Source organism: Sabethes cyaneus, chromosome 1 (genome assembly GCF_943734655.1).
Source record: "Sabethes cyaneus chromosome 1, idSabCyanKW18_F2, whole genome shotgun sequence".
Lineage (NCBI taxonomy): Eukaryota > Metazoa > Arthropoda > Insecta > Diptera > Culicidae > Sabethes > Sabethes cyaneus.
This window is the reverse complement of record NC_071353.1, coordinates 49,430,031-49,450,473: the sequence shown is the minus strand read 5'-3', so window position 1 is coordinate 49,450,473 and position 20,443 is coordinate 49,430,031. Positions and strand designations below refer to the sequence as shown.

General features: G+C 38.7%; 1 protein-coding gene across 10 annotated transcripts in view; it reads left to right on the top strand.

Annotated features, from left to right (window-relative positions):
• The first annotated feature begins 5,507 nt into the window (after window positions 1-5,507).
• The window catches only part of LOC128732794 (forkhead box protein O), a 197,621-nt gene continuing 182,685 nt past the window's right edge, over window positions 5,508-20,443 (top strand). Inside the window, exons 1-2 of one of the 10 annotated variants that reach the window (XM_053826177.1) lie at window positions 5,508-5,600; window positions 15,480-16,248. In XM_053826177.1, the coding sequence (XP_053682152.1) occupies window positions 16,020-16,248 (229 nt within the window). In that variant the 5' untranslated portion in view covers window positions 5,508-5,600; window positions 15,480-16,019. Of the gene's footprint in view, window positions 7,025-14,260; window positions 15,363-15,479; window positions 16,249-20,443 lie in introns of those variants that run through there. The other 9 variants (XM_053826175.1, XM_053826176.1, XM_053826174.1 and 6 more) reach the window with 9 other exon arrangements.

Here is a 20,443-nt window from a genome sequence, read left to right as displayed (position 1 = left end):
GTTCATCACTCATTAAACTTGCTCTTCTACAAGTATCAGCATGGTATATTGCTCAGTAACTGCCTGGAACGTCCTTCCGACAGTGTCCAAATCATCAGCGAAACAAAGAAATTGGCTGGATTTATTGAAGATCGTGTCCCGCATGTTAAAACCCTCACGTTTTATAACTCTTTCTAGAACGATGTTGAGGAGGCAGAAAATATCTTCGCATTGTCGAAGTTTTCTGCATGTTTTCAACAGTACACATTAGGCCGTTTCAATAAAAGAGTTAGAGCAAACTCTCCCATATGATTGACACGGGAACAGCAAAGCAAACTATTTTATTCATACGGCCTATTGTGTACACCGCCCACTGGGGGCAGGGGGTCAGTCTTGTCAGCTTCACGGTCGATAGTATCCAGGGATGATACGATCACTTTAACTGAATTTTCGAGAGTACCGCCTCGGCTGAGCCAAATTTGACAAAGTGATGTATGGGTCATTTGTAAAACTGGTTATTATCTATAACTTTGATGAATAAAGCTTTGTTGTATCTTTTGTAGTCACAGCGCTACAATGCTAGTAGCTCTTTAGTGACTAAATGAACGTTCATTTAGTTACTGAAGGCATTGTAGAACCGTAACTACAAAAGATACAGCAAAACTGTGTTCAGCAAAATTGTAGATAATAACTAGTTCTACAAATGTCCAATACTTCATTTTAACAATCCTTGATAGTATCATATGCGGCCTTGAAACCTATAAATAAAGCTTGCTTCATTTAGAATTGGAACCAACTTTTGCTCATATTGTGGCACTCTTGGTGGACGGATTTGCAAGTTCTTGGCATCCACGCGTCGGAAGCTAATTATCGGAGTGAAACTCTCGCCCGGAAACTGCGTGGTAAGATTTTGAAGACCATTAAGAGGAATCCCAAGTTGTCGGACCGTGATTTGGCCAGAAAATTCGGTGCTGCCCATAGTACCGTGAGGAGAATTCGACTCCGGGAAGGAATCAAGTCGTATCGAGCTAGCAAACAGCCAAACCGAATCATAAAATAGAATAGTGTGGCCAAAATCCGTGCTCGAAAGCTATAGGAGTGGGTGCTAAATTTATGATTTGGCAGGGCATTTGCAGCTGTGGCAGAAAAACGAAAGTTATCGTTACAAATAATACAATGACGTCGGAACTGTTCCAAAAGGAGTGTCTCTTAAAACGAATTTTGCCGTTTATTCGATCCCACCACCATCCCGTGATGTCTGGCTAGATCTGGCAAGCTGTCATTACAGTAAAGTCGTTTAACAATGGTATGCAGAGAAAGGGGTCCAGTTTGTTCCGAAAGACTTTAATCCACCCAATTGCCCCCAGTTCCGCCCTATTGAGAAATACTGGGCAATCTTGAAGAGCAAACTCAAGGCAAAGGGAAAAGTTGTCAAAGACATCAATCAAAATGGAATAAGATAACAAAATGGACGAAGAAAGTGTGCGCTGTCTAATGAGACATATTACAGGAAAAGTTCGAAAATTCCTTCGAAACCATGACGAATAATTTTATCCGTATTTTGTCTTAAAAGTACCGCCATCCGGGGTGAGATTGTGCCACGGGGGTGAGATTGTGCCAAGAACCAAAGATGTTAATTTGTGAAAATTTATTATATCTATAAGAACTGGTGACCTAAATTCAAAATGATGATGAACATAACATATTTATTCATACCTTAGAGTGGAACACAGATAATATTAGTACACTATTTAGCCTAAACAGGGTTTCAAAGTTCGCGATCAAATATACTCGGAAATAACGCTTGTAAACAACGTCCCGCATAAACCAACCCAAACAAGAAATCCCATCAACTTGCTATTTTAAAGGTATATAAACTAATCATTTACAATGTATTGAATGGTTATTATGCGTTGGATAAGTTTTGATTACGAAAATAATATTTTTCGAAACTTTGTACTTTTCGAGCTTCACGGGGGTGAGATTGTGCCAAGCCATAATGATCGATCCAATTTGTGAATTTTACATACACAATAAAAATACGTCAGTATACACCTGTACACTCACATTCTTTACTACTGAGCACAATATTTTGACAGATTAGATTGCATCATCCATTTCGGAGCAAATAGCATCATAGGTCTGCTAAGTAATTTAAACTAATTTTTACTTTTGCTTTGGAATTTCAGATGCTTTGAATAAACACTCTAATATAAGACGAATATATTATACCGTGTATAAACTGCCAGTTTTAAGGATGGGGGAGGGGGGTGGCATGGGCCACATGTTCTGCGGCCGCGGGTTCTCGAACGAAGTAGTTGTTACTTTTGTTAAATGATCAAATAGGTATGCCCCCTTAGGATACACCCCTTCATATATCTCCCCCTTGTTAACCCTAGAAACGCTACTGGCTATATAAATGCTGTCCATTGAGTACGGACTCATTTTTAGTTATTTCAGACCTCCCCGGGTTATTTTCGTTCATACATTTTGTATGATGCGTTGTTTTTGGCCGACCCCCTGCCCCCAGATAACATAAAATCGTAATAGAAAGTTCACATTAAATCGTTTTCATGTCAATTTTACATTGGAATTGTATAATGATTAGAGTATGTCAAATCGAAGTGAACGATAAGTTGTTTTGCAGTCGTGCGTGTCTTCATATACAATTCATGACTGTGAATTATAAAGCAGGATAGACAATTGCAATATTTGATTATATCTATATCATATATTCAGGAGCATTTAGTTGCGTGTTATAAAAACTGCGCAAAATAGAATTACAAATAGTTGTCAAAATTTTCGCACGTATATCGCCTCCACTTTGGTACACATATGTTCTTATATGGCGTTAAATATAACTTTTTCGTTCAGATATGATTTCGTATACCTCAGTTGCAATCGAGATATACAAACCAAATGGTTTACTGGGCCCTTAATAGTCCACTTAGTTCATGGACGGCCCCATATGAACTACTTTATACTGATATTTATGTGTATTGTTTATAAACATGCTAACGTTCACTGTTTAGGTTTTTAGCTCAACTTTATGTTTTTGGCACAATGTCACCCCCTAGAAGGGGTGAGATTGTGCCAAAGTTCATGCACTTCCAGTAAAATTAGGTTTCATTGTAACTAAACCATCTCTACGGTAGTTGTTAATTGAACAATTTAGTATATATTGATAGGTTTGAAATCAACTTAGTTCCTAAATTGCGTGTATACTGAGCTAAAGAACAAAAACATGTGCTTTTTTGGCACAATCTCGCCCCGGATGACGGTATGATGAAAATGTTACATTTGTGTAAGAAAAGATCTTGAATTCAATAATAAATAACTGAAATACACGCAATTGTTTTTGTTCCAATACTAATTGAAGCAAGCTTTAGGTGGCAAGTAAGGACTTGATATTTGCGACACTTTTGAAAGATCTGCGCAACACAAAGATTTGATCCGCCCGTCCACAAAACCGGCTTGATAACTTCCCACAAATTTTGTGAGTGTTTTTTTACAAATTAGGATTTTTACCATGTAATCGGTTACTTTACCGTCAACTATTTTCAGTCTTAGATTTGAGATACTTTTTTGATGTAGGACTTCGTCTTTGTTTACTATACCAGGACTGGGTAGCACTTTGTGAAAACGAAAATAGAAGTGTAACGTTTGAATGAAAGATTTCAATTGGTAATAACTACTACACTACTGATCGAAACTAAACAGTTTATATGTCGATGGATAGCTAAAATGACCAGCAATTTTATAGAGGGAGTAAGAGAGCAATTTTATGGAGGGTGTAAGAGGGGGGGGGGGGGGTCCTATACAAATGAAACACAAATTTTTTTTTAAACTCGTGAGCTAATCAAGCAAATGGAACCAAATTTGGCATGTGAGGGTTTTAGAAGGCAGCATTTTTTCCTATGGTTCAAAGGCTCCCCTTCTAGGAGTGAGGGGGGGGGGGGGGCTCCCATACAAATGTAATACAAATTTCATCACAACTAAGCAAATAGAACTTAAGCAAATGGAATCAAATTTGGCATGTAGGGTTTTAAAAGGCAGGGGTTTTAAGAGGCAGGGTTTTAAAAGGTAGGAAATTTGGCATGCAGGGGTTTTAAAAGACAGCAGATTCTCAAATGTTCGCATCTGATAATGTTAATTGACATATAATCTTGCCATATAGAGCAATTTTCCGTCAATTCTGCTAGGATTTGGTAAAAATATAAAATAACCTTGGCACGATTATGCTTAATTCATTAGATTAATCACCTGCAAAAACCATCCTAGCGGATTTTCCGAGTGACAAAGTCGTTATGACTTTATTTTTAGATGCTATGTACTTCTTAGTTCCCGTGATGACTTATTTAATCTTTTCCTGGAGCTTTTCACTTTTTTTCTAATTTTCGAGTGCTTTCCAAGTCTTGTCTTCATTAGCACCGAGATGGAAGTAGATATCGATTCCAAAATACTCGATACTCGTGACTTAAATTTCGATACGGCCAGTATCAACAACACTAGGTATCGCAATCGCCCACTTGTGTTATAACGTGCTGTTCGTTAATTGCACGAAAGGTGTTTTGTCAAATGCGAAGGTAGACATATTTGTAAAAAAAAGAAAAGAAAAGCGGCAACATATGTAATTCTTGACCAGCCTTCGACCGCCACGCTATTAACATTGTTCAATTACCTTTAACCACTCTTCCGGAGCAACAATATACCATCACCATTCGGTTATGTGTTCGTGGTGCGGAACACCTAGCAAGCAGTAGCAATTACCAAGGTCGACGAAATGATAATGCGATTTGATGATAGTTTTTACCAAAACGAATGATACCGCATTCCTCGGTATAGGTGGACGGTTTTGCTGGTATGCGATGGCTCGATTCAAGGAGCCCTAACGAAGCGTGTGTTGATTACACACAGTTTATGATTTCGGTCACATGTACCCAGCCAGCCGGTCTGGAAAAAAATAACTTACGAATCGTCTCACTGAGAGCGCTGTGAGCGAAAAAAGGGGGAAGAGCTCCACGCGGTGGCATTTGTGTTACACAGTCGGTCGATTGAATGGAGGGTGTTGGAAGAAAGGAACGGGTGGTGATAGCAACAGAGAGCGATCATATTTATCAGTCCGATAACACGGGTAAGGAGAAACCGTCGCGTGGTCGTGGCAGCCGGCAGAGGAGAGTTTCAAATCATGTACACAAGCACTATGATATCGTTCGGCAGCTACTGCCGCGTGCTCCAAACAACGAAATACTATGCTTGGCCAACATTGCCGCTATGCTAGCTAGCCAACAAAACGACAGGAGAAATTGTAATCAATATCAAGCGAGAGAGCGAGCAAAGAGAGCTAGCGCGAGAGTGGTCCCCAAAAGAATCGGGGAGAGCAATCTTGCCATGTGTCTACAGCACAGGCCCCGCACAGCAACAGCTGAATGGCACGACGACGGATCGCGACGAGATTTGGACGAGCGTCGAGCGAAATTTGATTCGCATCCACGGTTTAGTAGTATGCCCACATCCGGCTCGTAAGCATCTGCAGCGTTGAGGACTTTGCATACGGTTTCCTTTGATCGCCACGAGGTCGCGCCATATCTTATAGGAAGAATATATACATTTTCAATTTTGTGCGTATGTTACGAGGATTAAATCGAGTTCCTCGCCTTACAGTTTAGTCCTTTCGGGCTCGTGAAGGATTCAAATGATAGCAGGTCGCGCTCGCTGCTGTGCCCGAGTGTGCGGAGTGTTTGATGCTATTTATTTGCTGGCCATTTTTGTGTGATATTTTGCTTTCAAATATTAAATGCCAACCTGAAGGAAAAAAAACGAGGTGATGTGATAGTACACATTCTCAGTTCGAGAAGAAATAAAACTCGCGCGATGAGTTGTCCCCGGTGTGTTGGTGCTTTGACCACTTGTTTGATTGTGTGCGGTTTTTAAGCCATGTTACTTAAGTGCCGCGAATACGAAAGATAGAGTGTTTGCGTAAAACTCATCGTGAGTCGCGGATCTGTGTGTAGAGAAAAATTTTCCATATACAAACATCGGTGGTCTTCTTTTTATTTGCGTGAATTTTTCTTCCTTGACACTGTCCTGATATAATTACTTTCCGAGTGTAGTGTGCTTCCCGAATGAATTCAACGTCTAAAGGCATCGACAGACAAACGAAGAGATAATATACGGCAACGATAAGCCATGTCGTCGGTGTATTTGTTATCCATTGAGGTTTATTATCAGTGTTCCAATCCAACATTTGTATTGCGATGTGTACTGTACCGGCAATGGTATTCGGGAGAAATGAAACGCAATATACTCATATGAGTTATAGGAAACAGCAGTTTTGTGCCAGATTGATTTTGGTTCAAACAATGTGCCAAGTTAACTCTTTTCCGGGTTGTCCCATCGATAGGAGATAACAGAACGAGTGCACATATGCTACATATTGTCTGACCAGCGAACGTCACCACAAGTCGATCTTTATTGAGAGGCCATTACCAGCAACGATTCACTAAACTAGCAGCGAGAGATAGCGCGCGATCACCACCACATGAACAAGTGAATTAATTCCAATGTTTCCTCGTTTGCCTCCTCCAAGCATGACCGACGGACGCTATTGCCATTACCTCCACCTGCGTCTTCGGTAGGCCTATACCGTGTAGAATCTTGTAGTCCATTTTTTGATACGCTCAACTCGAATCTCCTCTAGTGGCGTGGCAGTGTCCACCAACACGAAAGCGAAGATCAGAATAATTTGAACGTTTGAGACATTTATTTGATATTATAATTTTAACTATTCAGAAACGAGAAGTCGAACTAGCTTGGCTCAAACTAGCCAGACTGTTTGAATATTCTGATCAGCAGCAGCAATATAAATGCGACTAGGAAATTACTGACGGCTGCGGTTCAGCTGTTGGCAGCGGCCCATGTCCGTTCACAATTTGAAGTGCCTGTGTACGAAATCAGCTCCGACTATCATCAAGCCAATTGCTCACCCAAATGTGGAGCGTAATTGAAATTAATGATCGATTGGGGTCCGGTTGGATCAACCAAGGTGTGTTTGGCTGCCGTCAAAGGGGTGTATATATCTTTTCGGAAAAGTTAGGAAACTGGCGTGCTGAATGTGATAGTGATTTGTAAACTGACTGGACTCATATGTTTCGAGGAAGTTCTAAAAGTGTTTGAGTGAGCGTGATGTTATCATTTTGAAATTGTGCTTTTTAGCAGGAAAACTACGGTTTTGGCCTTTGGAAACCAATGAGATTCGCTTGTCACCAGCATAATTTTGTGATTCGAAATAATCACATTTAGAATCAGTACACTTTTGCCAGTGATAAGCAAGTTTACTTTTAGTGGTATTGCAGAATTTCAAATTTCTGGAAGCGAAAAATGACCACAAACTTGAATATCAACTGATTGATGGTTGGTTGATTGTTGACGAAGGATTACGTCTTGGTTTGCTGAACTAGGTAGCACTTTGTGAAAACAAACACCGAACTGTACTGTTGAAATAAAAGTTTCAACTCAATCCTCTGGTACTCATGCTGTTGTATTTTATGCAATAATTTTATGTGGGTGCTTAGTTCTTCTCAAAATATCTGATTTATCAGTGTCAGATATGGTGGATTAGATAAATTTAGGTCTTACGCACGTAGCTAACTGGTTAACCAGGATCTTACTTCCTATTAATTCTGATAAATCCAAGACATTGTTCATTTCAAGATCACAAAAACTTTCAGTCAACTACCTAGCATCGTACTTTCAAATCAGATAATTGAATATGTTAGTAAGTCGATGAGCCTGGGATTAGTTATTCAAAATAATTTTGAATGGGAGAGTTAAATTCATCAGGAATGTAGTAAAATTTATGATGGTTTAAGACATCTCAGATCAACTGTCAGCATACTATCTACTAAATTAATGTAAAATTAATGCTTTTTAAAAATCTATTGTTTTCCCACTTTGTTTATGGTGCTGAATTTTATTTGCTTTTATACTTCTGCCATGAGTCTTGGTCGTCTTAAAGTTAGCTTAACTGATGTATTCGATGGATTTTCAATTTATCGAGATGTAGTAGGGATACTCATTTACAACCGATTTTACTTGGTATCCATTTGGGGAGTTTTCTAAATTGAGAACGTGTCAATTTATTTACAAAATAAAAAATAACCCTGAATCTGAGTACATTTTCAATAAGCTACAACAATTCCGCAGTAACCGTTCTAGAAACTTCGTTTTGCTCATTCATAATACCTCGCATCGTAGAAATTCTGTTTTCACTGTCGTGGTGTTGTCATTTGAAATCAGTTACCTGATGATATTAAAGCTTACAAAGTTCATATACATTTAAGAGGGAATTCAGAGATTGGTTCAACAGAAGGAATTGGAAGATGTTGTAATATTAGAAAGCATAATAATTGAATTTGGCCTACATCTTATCCGATTAGAGTAATTAGATTGTATCTTACTCTGCAAGTATTGAATGAGCAAATAAAAAAATAAATAATTAGTCAAAATGGATTGAAAATTTTTAAGCTTCAACCAATTTTCAACCATTCACATGCAAGCACACTTTTTGCTTCCCTAGCCCCAGACGACGATTTTATACACCTGCGATTTCGTTTCCTTTGGTTTCAGAGAAAAGCAACCAAGCCTTCCCATCCCGATTGTTTTTTGCTACTGAGCTTAGTTTAAGTTGATATCCTGAAAGTATTGCCCCTTTTATGACTATTTAGACTACTGTGATAATCATTTAATTGAACATACCGCTTTTACACTATTAATCAGACACTAGAGTGGCTTTTAGTTTGATCAACTTATGAGTTCGACTTCTTTTTCCCCTACCTGCTCTTCTTTTAAGCTTCATTTTCCTTGAGCGAAATCGTGTGCGAGATTCGACTGTGATAATCGTGTAAATCGGGGTAGTCTAAATAGGGGCGAATGTCGCAATAACTAATATTGCACATGTGCACACTCTTTATTTTAAGTTTATTTTAAGACTTAATTTTTGAAAATTGATTTTAGAAATTCAATCATTGACTATGGACTTTCGCTTTTTGAGTAAAATGACTTCTGACTTTTAAGTTTTGCCTTTTGGGTTTTGACTTTCGAATTTTGCCTTGACTTGAGATATTTGTGAAATTTTAACATTTGGTTATTGTTTTGAGTTCAGACTTTGAGCATTCAACTTTTGAATTTTGACTTTACTCTAGACTTTTTGTCTCATGACTGCTTATTTTCGGTTCTTTGCCTTTCGGCTTTCAATCTTTAGCTCTGACTATTGACTTTCAATTGTTTAACTGTTGTTATTTTTCCTCGACCTTCAATTTTTTGGCTTTGGACTTCGGTTTTGATATTTTGCTTGTGAGTTTTGACTTTATACTTTTAGTGTTTAACTTCGTGCTTTTGACCTTTAGCTTTTCAAATGAAATTCCGACTTTCGTGTGTTCGACTTTTGACTTTGAAGTATAACTTTGACTTCGATTTTATGTTTCATTTCAATTCTAATTTCAAATTAACAAGTTATATTTCAAGTACAATTCGATGCCTCTATTCAAGTCCTATTCCCTGTTTTATTTTAAGTCTAACTTGAAGCTCAAATTCTAAATTAATTTGAATAAAACTTCAAGTTCTAGCTCTAATTCAAATTCCGGCCCAATTTTTGATATAATAATATTGAAATTTAGAAATGTTATGTCCAATTTCAAGTTTAATTTTCAATACACTGATGAGCCTAAAGTGGGGCCCCTGCCTTATCTTTTTTCTACTATTTATGTAAAAAAATGCTCAAGATGTAACTCGATAGTTCAATAGAAAGTTTTAGAAAATTGACTAGAAATCTTTTCAATAAAGCCAAAACTATTTCTAATTCGACTAATTACAAAGAATGTCTAACAGAGTACAATCGAGAGATACGTAAATCTAAAATAAGGGATTGGAGGATTACATGTGTGCATGTAATTTCAAAAGACTGGATGTCTAAAATGAAAACGACCGGTTTACCCGAGGCAAAATAATATCAAAATGTGTTGTGGAAATCGAATAGCTCATATTAATATTTGGTCTTGTTTTGGCTGACATAGTTGGTAAAATAACAAAAAATAATATCAAAATTTTACTCCTTTAAGGCCAAAAGAATAACTACTTGTGTTATTTAAATAACAGAGTTATAACGTATTCAGAGTTTAGAATAACATATTTTAGTATTATTAAGGTATTGAATAACAAATGCAATAGCTCATGAGATATTAAAAAATCATTTTATAAAATATTTATAATCTAAAATCTTATTATTCAATACAAAAAAATTTATGAAATATATCGAATGTCATTTTAAGGTCGTAGATATGATAAAGAAAACAGTTATTAAACTCATTTTACAACCACTGTTTTAAATATCTTCTCAATAACAAAATGTGTTATCAATGTATCTCCATATCTGTTCAATAACAAAATATAGTATTATAACACAGTTTGATATTGTTTTTATATTATTTTGCTCTTCGCTCCTGCTCGGGTACAACCGATTCTCAGCCATCGCATTAGTATCTTGATAAATACATACGTTCCAGGTCTAATTCAAACGGCTTCCGATGATGCAAAGAACTTCAACGCAGTTCAATATTTGCTCTCATCTGCTCTCTCATTCCGTGGCTGCAACCGGTAAGGCACGAAAATTGATTTACATGAGCCAGTCTGACTGCATATGTCGCTTGTTTGCAGCGTCATGTAGCAAGCAAAAAACCTGAGCGTCATAGTTGGCCTCCAGATATGACACTGGTTTAACAGGCCAGACATCTCTAGTCTCGACTGGGAGAAGTTGACAGGGTCAATGGAATTGTTGCACTAGCTCTACAACTCTCCTGCATTCTTACCGCTGGCCGCGAAATCTGTCATATAAAAACAGAAGATCAAGTTCCCAAATGGGAATGTAGCACCTAGAATTTGTTTGCTGTGTAGCAGCAAAAAACATGATCGAAAGTGAAGCTTGTACAGCAAATTTTCAAACGACGATATCTAAGTCGGATTACCACTGGTGTTGTGAGGTCCAAGCTTCGATCGAAGTACAAAGTTACTGTAAAGTCATCTCGGTAGTCGAGCAACAATGGAATGACGATAATGGCTTTGCTTTACTTTTTATGTCATTTCAATAGTCTTTACATGTCAAGAAGGAAGGACTACGCAACCGCCACAAGTTTATTCTGCTTCTTTGTCTTAAAGCTGCAGCAGTTGCCACCATCACAAGCTTGATGAATGTAATCGTCGTCCATGCCTGGAAAGCAAGGCTGTCACACGGAAAATGTACGGGAAAATTTCAACTTGAAAGTTTCTGTTGATTTTCATTATGTAGCGATTGTAAAACAATCTTTTCAAGAAAGCTATAAAATTGCTGCATCTTTTATGAATCGAATGATATGCGAACCATCAAAATCCATTCTAAATTGGAAGAGCTATTAGCGTTCAAAATCTTTCATTATTTCATGACACTGGCTTCAATTAAAATTTTGGATTTACACCCTGCGGTAAGACGTAGTTCTACGTCAAAATATATTGTAAGCTGACAGATGATACAAGTCACTTCTGTAACGTTGAGGTAGAGTCCTCGGAACACGTACTGTATCAATGTAGCGCACTAATACAGCGAAGATTGCGGATTCTCGGAAAGGGAGTCCTTATACCTAACGAGATATGCTGAACCGAAAAAGATAATGAAGTTCATTAACGAATTCATATTTTTTGGGGGAAATGCAAAATCATAGGGCGACCAGCACTCATACACCATACTCATAATGATTGATTATGCGTAAATAGCAAACTGTAGTATACCACAATACTCGGGTACTTTTTCGACGTATCTGACAATGAGAGATTCTCTTCGTGTCCCCTCTCTTCTCCTTTTTATGGTAATACTAATGCATCTTAGCGCATCAGCTTTGCACGAATCGGTTGCCGGAGTCACTAGCTAGCAAAATGTTTTGAAAATTTTCTTTTCAATGCTTTAGTTTCGCCGTAAAAAGCGGAAGAGAGGAGACACGAAGAGATCTCTCATTGTCAGATACGTCAAAATGAAAAAGTACTGGAGAATAGATGTAACATGGTCGCAGTGGTTCAGGGATCCTACAAAAAACTCAATAGTTCGGCAGATTGCGTCACAATAGCTCAGCCCCTCTCTGATTACTTTATTTTTCCAGACCAAAATACGCCTTTAAAAAAACCGGTACTCCACCTTCTGTTTTTGTCTGGGCACCCTAGTAATAGTTGTACTTCGTTTTACTCCGTCACTTGCGTTTTCACAAAAGGCTTGAATTTTGTATAGATTCACAATACAATAATCTAACTTATTGAAGTCCGCAAACTAAACTTTTATGAATTGTGATTTTTCAAAAAACTATAACTTTCATTGTAGCCTGAAATTCAATCTCATCGTTAAATTTTATTTTTAAAATATATTTTGTATAATATTTGCAGTTCAAGAATTTTAGTTTTATAATAAAATTTCTAAAGGCACGATTCAGTGGTTGTAAACTTGTTTGTTTCTAAAATGATTGATTCTCTTTGCAAAGATTAAAAGATGAATGGATCATCGGTTTAGAAGTGACAACGACTTACTTTTGGCGCTAGTATATTAAGACGGTTTAATGTACACTAGCGCCAGAAGCAAGTAGTTGTCACTCCAAAACTAGCTACATTCATTGATCCATTGATACAAAAAAATACTCTCCGTTAACACAAATCTAAGCATGAAATTTAATCTGATTTTCATTCTTTGCGGCGTGCTACCCCGCATGGAGTTTAGCTAAAAAACGCGTACCGTTCTGATTCAAACTTAAAACAGTCTCAAACTTCGAACACGTACAATAAAATGCTCGCTAGTATTACTAATATGATAAAATATTATGCTTATTGTATAACACCGTGTTCGTTAGCATATCCTCTATCCGGTGGTATACAATAAGCATAATATTTTATCATATTAGCGATACTAGCGAGCATTTTATTCTAAGTGTTCGAAGTTTGAAACTGTGTTAAGTTTGAATCAGATCGGTATATCCAATGACAAATGACACAGAGCTCCTTGATAGAGCTGATGCTCGTGAAGAAGAAGAATTAGTAAAATTTTCATTTGGTTTTGCGACAACCGTTGAATACAAAAGCACGGCATTAGAACTTTCAATACAAAGAGCAATCCTATAATGTAAAAACTATTCAAGGAACTTAAAAGTTGCATTCTTTCATTCCGTCAGAATAGCATTACTTTATCCTTACTACCTACCTTGATAAACAATAGAAAAGGACCAATCAACCAAATGTAAACAAACCAAGTGAGAGTGCGTTTTCCTATGCTCCTCCAGCAAAAAATAATCTCTCTCTCTCGGTTTGTTTACATTTGATTGATCGGCCCGTTTCAAATGCTTATCGAGCTATCAACATAATCAGTTCTGAACGTTCGTCAGGCTTCATTTGCTAGTTTTGCTCATTTAACTACAGCGCCTCATCAAGAAAGAATTCGGAAAAGTGGTATATGGGGTAATTGTAGAGGTATTTATTATCTGCAATACTATTGATAAAAGTATAGTTTTAGTGATATAGCGCTACAATTCCTCAATGAGGGTAATCATTTTTGACCCAATAGGAAGACTGTCACTTTTTCTGAAATGGAAATGAACAAAATCGCAGCTATACAATCGTACAATCGTCGTCACGGGCGTGGGATGTAAAAGTGTATTAGTGTTTGCATTTGATTGGTTGATTAATCAATTGTAACAATATTTGACGTTAATGTTTACAAAATAATTTATGAATCCTCTGATTCTGATCCTTTGGTTCTGATTGATCTGATCGATATGTTTAGAATTGATTGAGAAACCACGGAAATATGCGCGTTCAAAGCCTGACCACATGACGAACGAATTTATTGATTTTAAAATCATTCTTTCCCGCATGAAAAAGTCCTACGTCTTACAAAAACTGCCACTTTTTTAGCCAAAACGCTAAGAGTCAAGTGAAATCTAACTTATCCTTTTTTGCACCGCCTACTGGTTCCCTGCAAGGAGGCTTAGAATGTAATGCCATATCTCACTGAATAAGGCACATTACATCAAACGCGATTATGGTATACCTTGGTATATGTAAAGAAGAAAATGATTTTATCCTATTAACAATAGTAACGAGCATTTTATTCTACAGTTTTCGAAGTTCGAAAGTGTGGGACGTGGGCGTGTAAAGAGCGTTAATCTTTAAAGCTTGACCCAAATTTGGCAATACGTGGTAAAAATGATGTTAGACTTAATCATGTCCAGAATTAGAAGGGAAATGGATGATTCGATTGTCTATTTGGGATGTGCCAAAATTAAAATGTTATGATTGGGCTTCCGTCGCCGTAAGAGATCACTTATACGATGCTATAGGACGTGTAAACAACTGGTTTCCATTGCAACGCCGGAATTACATTTACCTGCAATGGCAGAATGTTGAATTACTATTAAGAAACGGTAACCGCTATCACGGTAGCGGTCGATGGAATATGTAAACATTCTCAATGCACACACCGGTGATGGCGTCGTAGACAATACGTCATTCCTTGGCAGCTAGTGGTCGGGAACGGATCACGTGGAATAGGTACGCCTTCAGCCGCTGCAGGTGTCGCATTGAAACGCCTCTTTCCGTTGACGTCTGATGTGAACTCGACTTAAATCGTCAATCCACCTATCTATCGCTGTTCTTCGCTAAAGTCACGTTACTTAGAATACTAGCGAAGCATCGATTGGATATTCCATTCCGTGCCGCCAACAGAGTGCCAACTAGCTCCTTCATAATGACACATTGACCAAAGCCGCCAGCGGCAAGGCGAGCATGTGCGGTCTGGCTGGGAAGGGCGCTGGACCCACATACAGTCGCGATCACTCGACGGTCAGTATCGCGAACGCGAACACCGAGCTACCGGGCATGGTATTGGTAATATTATCGAGGCCCCTTCCCGTTTCTCGTTCTGGCGAATGTAAATAAAAACAGTTTATTTTGCTCGCTGCTTGCGTGCGGGTGCAGTTGTGTTTGTGATTTTGCGAAAAAATGCCGTTCTACTAAGGTTTATTTACGAAAAATATATTTAGCTGTGATATTCTTTGTGTAAATCGCATCCTCTGTTTCAAAAGGGGATTTTGTCGTCATCGTAATGTAGTGCATCGGTGTCCACATCAGGCTTCACGCTGTGCTCTTGTTCTGAACTAGCTCAGATGTTGGTGATATGACGGAAAATCGACTGAAAATTCTACCGTATTTACGTTGTACACGCTCTCTCGGAGAGAAAATGTTCTTACGTTACGCGAGGATCAGTTGAAAAAATGCGCAACGCAATAAATTCTGGACTGGTTGCATTGCTGTCTGATTTACCGGTATGCAAATCAGTTTATCGTTGTGAAACTAAACGCCTATTAAAACCAAGTGTTGGGTTGGAAGCTGATAACGAACCAATAGCAGACTGCGATAACTATAATGTTCTTCTATTGTAGGTGGGCTAAAAATATCGGAATGAATTAGTAACACAGTTCAAAACAATGATGATAGAATCACAAAGTGGCAAAATATAGAAACAGAACGAAAGGCACCTTCTTCTAGTGCTTATTACGTTTTCGATTTTACCGGCGTGTTTGGGAACAGTTGCTGTGACGTAATTGTGTCTGCTAGCTGACAATCTCGGTTTAGTGAATCTACAAATCGGACTAGATCGTGCCACTAGATTACGGAAGTGATTTTTTATATGAATTCATTAGCTTTTACGGAAAAAACTGTGATTGCGTGAGTGAAAATTTGAAACACCTAATTACAATTCGTATCAAAATAAACGGTTGTGAAAGAGTGAGACGGTGACGGGACGAAGAAAGTTTACAATCATTTCGCGACAAGTGAATGTGCTAACATACATTACGGTACACTCACACCCGAATACGTGCGAATATTCGTATTTCGTGCCTCGTTGGAAGGCAGCTCCAATCGTGCGGTAATACTGTAAACACAGCCAAGCTCTCGGTAGGGGCACGCAGGGTTAGAAGATGGATTCCTTTGGATCACCCTGGCCGGCATCGTCGCGCGATGGCCTTGAAGGTCTGTCGAATGACGGTGTTCCGATGGATGCCCTCACCGAACTGCAAGATGGAGCCTTCGAACCTCAGACACGTGCCCGATCCAACACATGGCCTCTGCCAAGGCCGGAGAACTTTGTCGAACCGGAAGTGGAATCCGAAAGCAATAAGTGTAGTAATCAGCAGTTGGCAAGTACTGGTAAGTGGTCTGCTATATTTTGCTTCTTTTCCTCTCTCTCGCTCCTCATTATTACATATTCCTTTTCATATTACCCTTTAATTTTATTATATTTGCACCTTTGCTGTGCCAGTACATGTGGTAGTTTGGTTCTGTAGAACCGGAAAGTTGGAAGAAACAAACACTGATATTCAACGCGTAGTCCACGAAAAAATTAGGTTTATTTAAATTTCGCGATGATACAAATTAGTAATGACCATATGAACTCTTTTTGATTGGAAATGTGGTTTGATTTTAAGATCCCTTCTCTCACCACAAAATTTTTACCATTGAAAGATCATAAATTGATGGATAAGAAAAAACTTCATTGGAAATTTTCCAATAGTAGAACTTTATTTTTCTAACATTTCATTCGAGTTTTACATCATTGTGGTAAATTTATATTTTTTTACACTTTTTCAAAATACATGACACTTGTTCTTGATTGCTAAGAAAATCTACTTTTATTTTTATATAAATATATTTGTTCTACGATGCTTGGTTTTTGAGATATGAATTTTTGAGTTATAACTAACACTAGATATACCAGACCAGTCATTTTGACTGGTCGTGCAATTTCAATTTGAAATTTCTACAACATATAACATTTGCTTTTACATTTTTTGAACTTAATGTTACTTTATATATATAAGTAACAAATATAATTTTTGTTTTTGCCATTTATACCAGCACTAGTCAAAATGACTGGTGCGAGATTCTATGAAGAAATGTAGACTTTCGGGAGAACGGTAAGTCCGAAGCATGAAATTATTCAGCGAAGTGCCGTTTCTAATGGTTCTTGGCCATTTTTGTAGAGTTTTGTCGAGAGTCGGTCCTTTTCGGTGGTTCTATCCTTCAGCTGACCGATTTCTCGCCGGATCTCTATGAGGTCGGAAGTTGAAACGCCCTTAGGCTCTCATACGTTGACTTTTGCTCCATTTCCTTTTGCTATATCAGCAATTGAGAGCCCTATCAAAGAAATGTTTCCACCCACCAACCACCTTGCGCTCGTTTTTGGCCAGGTTTCCCTGCTCGTTCCTACAAATGTTGGGCCTCGGTGTGTATCTTTTACGAGATCGGTTCACCTTCTCATAGAACTTGTACATCTCACTAGCCTGAAATAATGATTCTAGCTCTCCTTCTGGTGTTTTGCGACCTCACTGATGACCGAACGTATCCTGCTCCATTTATCTTCGAGGGTCGAAGCACCTAGTACGCGCGTAGTTCTCAGCACCTTGCGAGTTGTATAATTACCGAATGTTTAACAGAGGAGGGTGGCTTTGTCGTGAGGTATATACCGTCGATAATTTTGAGCGCAGTTGTACTGCTGCTAGGTAATGATCTGAGTCGATATCCGTACCCCGTAGAGAGCGCACGTTGGTGAAAATCCGGCCTTCGATGAGAATATGGTCGATTAGGTTCAATGTTAATTGGTCAGGTGATCTCCTGGTGATTTTGTAGATCTATGCGGGGAAAGAATGTGTTTCTGATCCCCAGGCCTCCGGAAGCTGCAAAGTTGATGCATCGCTGGCCGTTATAACTATACTTTGCTTCCCGGTCGATCTGAGCGTTCATGTCCCCAATGACGATGATATCCCGTGGCGAGTAGCTATCGTATATTGCCTCCAGCTGGATATAGAATGCTTTTTTCTCGTCGTCGGTCCTGTGGCCAGTGCACGCTTATGATTGTGTAGTTAAAGAAGCGGCCTGTTATCCTCAACACACAAATCCTCTCGCGATCCTGCATTCTGCCCATCACTACGAAACCCGTTCCCAGCTCATTGGTTGCTCCACCGTTCTGGCAAAATTGGGCCTTGCCGCCACGGATCCCCCACACCTTCCCACCTTTGCGACAGATCTCCTGTAGTGTCACAATGTCGAACATTTGCGGTTCTAACTGAACGAGCAACATCCTGTCGCCATACACGAAATTTAGTGATTTACAGTTCCAGGTAGGAAGCATCCATTCCAAATCCTTGTTTCATCGCCTTTGTCCATGCTAAATGTTTCGAGTTGAATTGTCTTGATTTTTCGTAATATTTTAGATATAAAAAGCTTGCCTTACTAGGGCTATGCTGCCGAGTCTCATGATGGGGCTGCATTGTATAGTGCCGAGACAAGACAGTGCCTCCTTGCTAATCGGTATACGACCTTAGTTGCCTCCAGGGTTGGTTACCATATCTCCACTAAGATTGCTCATATTCCGGCTGATAGGGTAATCAACCTATTTTGGACCCCATCTGTAGCTGTACATAATTTGGGCAAAATCAAATGGCCCAAATAGTCAAGTGTCCAAATTATGTACAGCTGTAGATGAGGTCCAAAACAGGTTGGTTACACCATCACGAGGAGATGGAGATAGAAGTTGCTGGATAAGAGGCTATGGACCACTAGGGGGTCTGTGTTGCACATTATTCAGTTGTTCACCAGCCGTTTCTTATCCACCAGTCATTTTGACTGGTTTTGGTATAAATAGGTATGTTTAAAATGCTGGTATATCTAGTGCTAAGGAGCGAATAAAAACAACATCGTGAAATTTTGATAGATAAAAGAATAAAATATTTATTTTGAAAATTTTTCACGATTCAGATCATAGATTTTTGTTTTTTATTTGGAATTTACTACCGTCGTGAAAAATTTTATAAAAAACTTTCGCGGATGACATTTTTCTGAATTGCAGAGATAAATTTCTTACATTTTTATTGAGAAATTTTTATTCTACGGTTCTTTTTCAAGAGTTATGATTTTTGTAAATTAACGATCTCTGCGAAAATCGGAAAATCTCCCTAAGAGGAAAAAGCAAAGCTAACTATGTGGCAAGAAGAAAACTGAAATGACATTAATATACAAAAATTTGACCTTAAATTGGCAAATACGACGACGCTGATGGAAAAATGACAAAAAGTGAATAGAAAGTAACGCGGGTAAGGAAATTTTTCGAAAATTATCGTACAAATTGAGCCGAAGGGTCCCATAATTTCATGAAATGTAATACATGGGCTGCTTGTATGGAAAAAATCAAGGTCTCCTATTGTTCGAAAAAACTAAGGGCAAAATTTTCAGGTTTTCTCAGATATCACTCAAAAAAGTTCTAACTCTTGAATTAAGCAACGTAGAATAATTATTTTTTATATACATTCAAGCAAATTCTCTACGTAATCCAAGAAAAATATCATCTGGAAATGGTTTTTCACAAAATTTTTCAAACTGATTGACAACTTTTAAGAAAAGTCAAAATAACTATGTTCTATTTATAGTGTAGAAAATTTAAAGAAATATTTTTTTCACTCAGTTCCCGCCCAATTGACAAGTTAATAGTTTTATTAAGTTTAGCCTCGTATTCAATTACTCCTATCTCTACCTTCTCGTGGCGTTAGTCGGAATATCAGTAACCTTAACGGAAATTGTGATTCATTCCCCGGTGAAAACCATGGTCGTATACCGGTCGACAGGAAAGGAGGCAATCGAGCAGTGGCTGAGTGTAGCAACGAGGAATAGCTTTGTCAGTCTTGAGCGTCCTTCCCCAGGTCAGTGGCGGCTCTTGATCGCTTGACGATTCCTCAACCAAGTGCGCGATTGTACTCGAGGTTATGAGCAGCTCACGACCTGGAGCGGGTAGCGTGACCCGTGACCGGTAGTAAGGCAACTTATATAAACCTCTCTTACTACGATAAATTAAGGAAATTCGACTCGGAATTTTCGGTGTGGACTAAGGCGCCGAAATAAGGACATGGAGTGGATGATTTGTACCTGGAACGGCAGATTGCTGAATTTTGTGGGTAAGAACAGGGTGCTGCTGGAACAGATAGAACCGCGAAAGTTCGGCAGCCGTGGCACTGCTGGAGATATGCCGCAAAGGTGAAATGGTGTGCAGGCTTGCGTGATGGACTGGAAGGCAATCAACGAGAGGATGATGTGTATGTTGAGGATAAAAGGCCGTTTCCTACGGTATATACCTCGCGATGAAGCCGCCATCCTCGGTAAAACATTCGGCAATTAGACAATCCGCCAGCTGCGAAAGTTACGCGCGACTACTGGATGAATCTTCCTCTGTGGAGCTAGGTGCTTTGACCCTCGAAGCTATCCATCTTCGTAGGGTACGCTCGGCTGTCAATGAGACCGGTACCGTGATGCTAAATGAAGAAACCTTTGGAGGAGGAGGAGGGAATACCTACTA